General features: G+C 41.0%; 1 protein-coding gene across 3 annotated transcripts; it reads right to left on the reverse strand.

Moving 5' to 3' along the window:
* Positions 1–1,110: 1,110 nt before the first annotated feature.
* Positions 1,111–3,034, reverse strand: LOC100756494 (protein CTLA-2-beta). Of its 3 annotated transcripts, none has more exons than XM_027409674.2 (5): positions 2,871–3,034; positions 2,394–2,558; positions 2,014–2,136; positions 1,796–1,918; positions 1,111–1,408 (listed from the first exon to the last, which is right to left on the reverse strand). In XM_027409674.2, the coding sequence occupies exons 2-5, from the start codon at positions 2,478–2,480 to the stop codon at positions 1,346–1,348; spliced, it is 396 nt and encodes a 131-aa protein (XP_027265475.1). In that variant the 5' UTR covers positions 2,481–2,558; positions 2,871–3,034; the 3' UTR covers positions 1,111–1,345. The 3 variants fall into 3 exon arrangements, with proteins under 3 accessions (XP_027265475.1, XP_027265477.1, XP_027265478.1); XM_027409676.2 differs by having other exon boundaries at positions 2,394–2,519; positions 2,871–3,033; XM_027409677.2 differs by having other exon boundaries at positions 1,111–1,485; positions 2,871–3,032.
* Between the last annotated feature and the right edge of the window lie 3,346 nt (positions 3,035–6,380).

Below are 6,380 nucleotides of genomic sequence, written 5' to 3' on the forward strand. Positions count from 1 at the left end.
GAAAAACCAGGTGATATAATTTGTGAACAACTGGGTCTATAGGCATTAAAACCCCAATATTTGGTGAGTCATGGATTCTGAGAGACACTGGGGTGAGGCACTTGTTCTTAGTTAAGAGCTTCTGCAACCAGGCTCTGAAAGGTAGGCTCATGGAACTGTGAAAGTGAAATCTAACTTGCAGTGAAATTCACAGGAGGTGGTGAGACCAGAGTCAGGGGATATCCACCAAAGATGGCTAAAGCTACACATATGGCAAGAACAAGCCTGAGAAAAAGTCTACCAGTCCTATAGCCATTATATCTGAGGCACTCAGTTGTCTGTGTCAGCCATGGAATTGAGGATATGGTACTTTACCTGATTGGTTATTGTTTTGCTCTGAACTTGTTGTTCCTTGATATGTCCCCATAATTCCATTTTGGAGTGGAAATTTACACTTTGTGCAGTTGTCTGCTGTAAGTCTGTAATGTGCTGTTATTTTGATAATTCAATAGATAGTCACAGTTGGTTGACTTCCTTGAGGTTAAAGAAAAAAAAATAATTTTGGAGATTTGAACCCTCCTGAAACTATGATGACTTCTGATGTTAGAGTGAATGCAATTGAACCAAGAGACAGTCGTTACCTTTTTGCATGAGTGGGCTCTGCTGGGTTCTGATAGTCACTTGAGCATTGCCTACACTTCTGTGACCCTAGACTTCATCCCTTAGATGGTTTTTATGTGGTCACAACACAGCTCGTACAGGTCACTCATATGTTCATATAGAATGAGGTTCATGACACAGCATCAGGGCAGTGGACAGAAGTTGCCATCTCTGCACTGAATGCTTTCCAGTAACCAATTATATTTGCTCAACTCATTAGATTTAATAAGTTGGAATCCCAGAAAATTCCTTGTCACCTTTCAGATCATTGCAGGAAAGGGGCACCTGAGGCTCTGGAGACAAAGCTCAACCAGCGATGGGGAACTGGTCTATAATAAGAGAATTGTGCACTCCTTCTCCTAGAATACTATCCCAAAGCCAGGTATACCTTCAACCAGAAGGCTTTAATGACATAAAATCTTATTGAAACAAAACCATAAAGAAAGCATAATACTACATTTAATGTCAAGCTTTACTTTTAAGACATCGTGGTTTATATTCTTTTTATTAAAGAAAATTTAGATATCCTTGTGAAAATCAACAATATAAAGTAATTGAGAGCACAGATTATAGTATTATAGTGCGTTTATAGTGAAATCAGGCTTCAGATTTCATATCACATTGTGTATCTTAAAGGGTTCCAGGGTTGAATTCCACACAGCACAGACTAGCCACTGCAATGAAGAGGCCCCTGCTGTTTCTTCTTCTATTTTACCCCTTGTCCAGCCTTGCCACCATCATGTTGGTCACATCTTGAGGTAGAGGGCTCCTGAGGCAATGGTATATTGACTGCTTTATTCCCAGGTTAAAAGAATGTTGCCATTGCTGCTGAAATTGTTACTCTGGCTGGAAGCAACACGGATGTGGGTTTATTTAGGAAGAATGCAGAAAGGTGACTTTGTCCTAATACCTCCCCTGCATCGTGTCCTACAAGGCACCCATCCATGTTTAAAACTCAACAAGTAGTACATGTACCCTGAGCAAGAAGAACTGGTTATCATCTACAACCAAATGTCAACTCTAGCCATAGTCCACAGAACAGAACACCTAGTCAAACAGTGAACTGTGTGCTGTTTTACAGCTGACATAAATGTGGACTTCAGTTCCTTCTCGGCTTCCCTGTGGGCACTTGACGGTAGAAATGTGAGTGTCATACCTGATCCCTCTCAGGCGTCACATTGTCTTTTCTCAAATCCTTATATTTGTGTATATCGCAATCCAGTTCTTCTTCTGTCCATACCACGTTTCCACAGCACATTTTCCTGAATTCTTCGAAGGTCTTCATGGAAAAGCAAATAAAACATTGAAAACCAACAGATACTGGAAAGGCATACAGAAAAGAAACACAGAGTTAACAATCCAGATCTCAGTCACCATGTCGCTGAATTCATTCAGGCCCATGAAGAAGCTGGTCTTGCCCTGCTCGTACTCTGCATTATGCTTTTCAACCTTTTTCTTCTCTTCCTCCCACACCGATCTTCTGTATCTTTCTTCATCCTGACACATATAAGAGACAATATTTCCTGTGGAGTGTAGTGACGAGTCAAGAGGACCCATGGAGAGGGATCTCAGGTCACTACAGCTAGGTATCCTGCACACCCAGAGTATCAGCCAGGCTGGCCCTTGAGTTCAAAGTGCATGTCTAAGCAAGTCCTTAGTAATGGCTGTTCTCTGACCACGTTTATGCCTACAGACTCCCAACAGCAAGGTCCATTCTTTCTGAAATCCCCCTGGGCAGTGCCCATGTTACCAACCGGGCTGTATGTTTTTTCAAATTTCATCTTCCATTCCTCCCATTCAGCATCCAAACTGGGATCAGGTGATAGAGCAGCTGAGGCCATTCTCAAGCAGTAAGACAGCACTAATGAGGTCTTCAAAACCTAGGGAACAAGGACTTGTCCAATACCAAGTGGTCAGCCCTGAAAACATACAGACACATCTGACTATGCATGCTGACTATATTATAGTTAGGTATATTTATGTATATGGATTTACGAATGTAGCCACAATTAATGAAAAAAAGCAGCCAGAATTTAAATAGGAATCAGAAGTGGTAAATCAGGATGGGTAAATGAGGGAGCTTTCAGGGAAGAAAGGGAATATAGCACTGATGTCATCATATTATTATCTTAAAAATAACAACAACAAAAACCTAGAAAAAGAAGAAAAGTTGCAGGTAACCAGAGCAAAGCTCACGCAGCATGAGTCAGGAAGATTCAGGGCCTGTGTACCTTGCTTGTCTCTGCTCCTTCCTGGAGTGCAGCAGCTTCTGTTCAAAGAAGGAAACAAGGACTGTGCGTCCAAAGCCTCCTAAGTGCTATTTATAGAAGAATCTAGTGGGGCAGGAGCAGAGCAGCCTGTGGCTCTACCTTTTCCTTCCTGGACCAATGGCTAGCCCTCCCTGAAGCCTAAGCCTGGCCCACAGAGTAGAAATATAAGCTAGCTTGACTAGTGAGTCAGGCATCCTAGGCAGGAAAACATAACTCTGGAGACTAACCAGACCCCAAGCAAAGGCTGTGTCATACAGAATGCGGCTCGTCTGAAATTCCGAAGACTGGTGGAATGTTCTCTGTTCTGCATAATTAGCAATCTTCAGAAACAACAGAATTGTCATAAGATGAACCCATTGAGGGCAGACAGTAGGTCGCACAATCAGTGTGGAGAACACAGGCTAGCCTGAGAACTGTGAAGGCGCTGCTGATAGCACATTTGAAGTGTCAAGCAAAGTGTACCTGTCTGTGGCTACCTTGCCTAAAACTCAGCCTATGACAGACAGGAGCATCCACAGAGAGGATGAAATATCCAGCAGGAAACAGAGGTGTCAGAAGCACTTGTCACTCAGACTAGATCATCAGTGTCTCAGCCTATGACAGACAGGAGCATCTTCAGTGTGGATGAAATAATCAGAAGAAAACAAGAGATGTTAGAGATACTTGTCATCCAGCTGGATCATTAGTGTCTCAGCCTAGGGCTGTACAGCTTTAGTAGAAGCATTGGAACTGTTTAAACCCAAGAAGAGATATCTCATGTATACAAAAAGGTGGCCTACAGGGCTTGACTGGATGCGTGACAACTGTTGTGTGGACATGACCATTACATTGGCTATCATGGTTATGCACGTGACTGTGAAGCAGATGGAACAAGAATGAGGAAGCAATACAGCTACTTTGGCTGAGAAATCACAGAAAATATAAATTCCTATGTGTGACCAGAAGTTTTTTTTTTTTTTTTTTCTATTTTGATATATCACACAAAAACTAAAAGTGCAGATGCATGGCCACATTCCTTCAATGTTCTCTGGAGTTTTGCTGAATACCTGTCTGCCCGATAATTGAGATCTGAAGGTGTTTTTGGATGTTTTGTATAAGCAGAGTTGAATGGATAGATGGATAATTTCCTAAAAAATGCATATGCTCTCCCCAAGTCAAACTGGATGAAACTCTAAGCAGAAATTTGATATGCACAGATAGTACTAATACAGTTTAGTTTCACATTACAATCAAACTGAAAGAAATCTCTTCATGTTTTCAGTGTTCCTGACTTTTGGCAATATGGTCAAAGTACAACCTTCAGTTGGTATTCTTAGCTACCTTCTTTTAGCCACTCATAGAACTTACTCCAAAATCAATCATATACTTGGGCACAAAGCAAGTCTCAACAAATATACAAAAAATTAAAAAAATTACCTTCCATTCTTTCTGACCATCACTAATTCAGGCTGAATATTAACAACAGCAGAAATCTTAAAAACTCATGGAAACTGAACAACTTACTACTAAAGACTGGGTCAAACAGACATCGAGAAGCAAATTAAAACATTTTCAGATTTAAATGAAAATGTCCCAAAGTTATGGGACACAATGCAATGGGGATGATCCTAAGAGGAAAGTTCATGACACTATGTTGGGGAACGTCCTTCTATATATATGCTTCTCTTATTGGTTAATGAATAAAACACTGATTGGCTGATTGGCCAGACAGGAAGTGGTATAACTGGGCAGAAACTTGCCACTAGCTAACCATAGAGGTCTGGATGTCTGTACAGACAGACCCGAAGTGATGTAGCCGGGCAGAATCAGGATATAAGCAGGGACAAACAGGAAATCGATCTCTTCTCTGCTGAGATGCTTAGCAGTTACCTGTAAGCTGCCAAAGGAGTTAGAGGTCTGAATCCTTCTCCAGTAAGATAAGACCACGTGGAAACACTTAGATTAATAGAAATGGGTTTATAATTAAGACAGAGCTGGCAATACCCAAGCCACTGATCAGAAAATCAGTTTCATAATTAATATCGTGTCAGTGTGTTTATTTGGAGCTCAAGGTCTGTGGGACCAGCCGGGACAAAGAAAGCTCATGTCACAGCACTAAATATTTATTTAATTTTTTGAGGGATTCATACTAGTGGTTAAATAGCACACCTGGGAGATTTAGAAAAAAGAGAAGAAATAATACCCAAAGGGAAAAGATGGTAAGATAGCATCAAAATCATCAATTATTGATAAGAAATTTAAGAACATATTACAAGATGGAAAGATCTCCTACACTCATGGATCAGTAGGATTCATATGTTGAAAATGGTCATCCTACCAAAAGCAATCTACAGAGTCATTGCTGTTCCCATCAATATTCCAACACAATTCTTCACAGATCTTGAAAACCTTTTCAGTATTTCTAATCTGACCAAAAGCACGGACTAAGGGAAACTCAAGTCTTGTGAGTCATAGAACATATTCTTACTGCCCAATAAACAGCAAGAATTCTGTTATGTTTCATAAATACTATTTATTATTTTCATTTTAATGATTGTATTTTTATTAGTAGAGTTGGTAAAAGAACTGGCAACTGAGGAATGCTGAGAATAAGAGAGCATTTCCCAGGGAAGAGCCCAACAATTGGGTACCCAATGTCAGAGTTCAGACCTGAAAACATATATACAATTAGCATTATATAGACTAAGTAGGTTGTTCTTATGTAATTTAGAATACATGTAATAACATTTTTATTGAAAGATCAAGCTATGAATTGGAAAAGATCACGGAGAGGTATATGGCATGTTTGTATGGAGGGAAGGGAATGGGGAAATTATGTAATTATTGTTGTGTCCAAATTCTGAACCCCCAAATCACCAAGAGACCCAATCCAATGCAAAAGCAGAGTCTTTAGTTAATTAATGAGTTAACTGCATTAACTTGGTTCCTCCATTTGTCTGACACAGTGGGTGGAGCAAGAAGGACCTGGAGGGACCATGTGGCAGGGAATTTATTGGGGTAGAGCAAGGGGAGTGTCTGGGGTCTGCAACAGTCTCAGGATTTGTGCACTTCTGAGCTTGGGCAACCTGTCCTGTGCTGATTGGCCAGCTGCAGCTGCAAGTAGGTTGCTATGGCCTATAGGCCTTCCCAGGGAGGCTGCTATGCTCTGCACTCCACTGTTACTATAAAGCCCATCCAGAGCCCACCAGCTAACTTTTGATTGGTTCCTTGACACATGGAGGGTATCTGCCTTCCTAGTGACTGGGGCAAGATCTGGCAAGGTCGGAAGCTCAGCACATGTTGCTGAGTCAGAGGCCTACCTCTTGTTGGGTCTTTTCTGCAGCCTGTTATAGCTGCCAAAACAGGGGGCTGGGTGAGGGTCTGGACCCTTCAATTATAATCTCAAAAAACAAAAGATGCAGAGAAACAAATGTATGTCACTATTACTGGTGTGTAATTTTCAGAAAAATACATGCATTGTTTCAAAGTAAA

Source organism: Cricetulus griseus, chromosome 3 (genome assembly GCF_003668045.3).
Source record: "Cricetulus griseus strain 17A/GY chromosome 3, alternate assembly CriGri-PICRH-1.0, whole genome shotgun sequence".
NCBI lineage: Eukaryota > Metazoa > Chordata > Mammalia > Rodentia > Cricetidae > Cricetulus > Cricetulus griseus.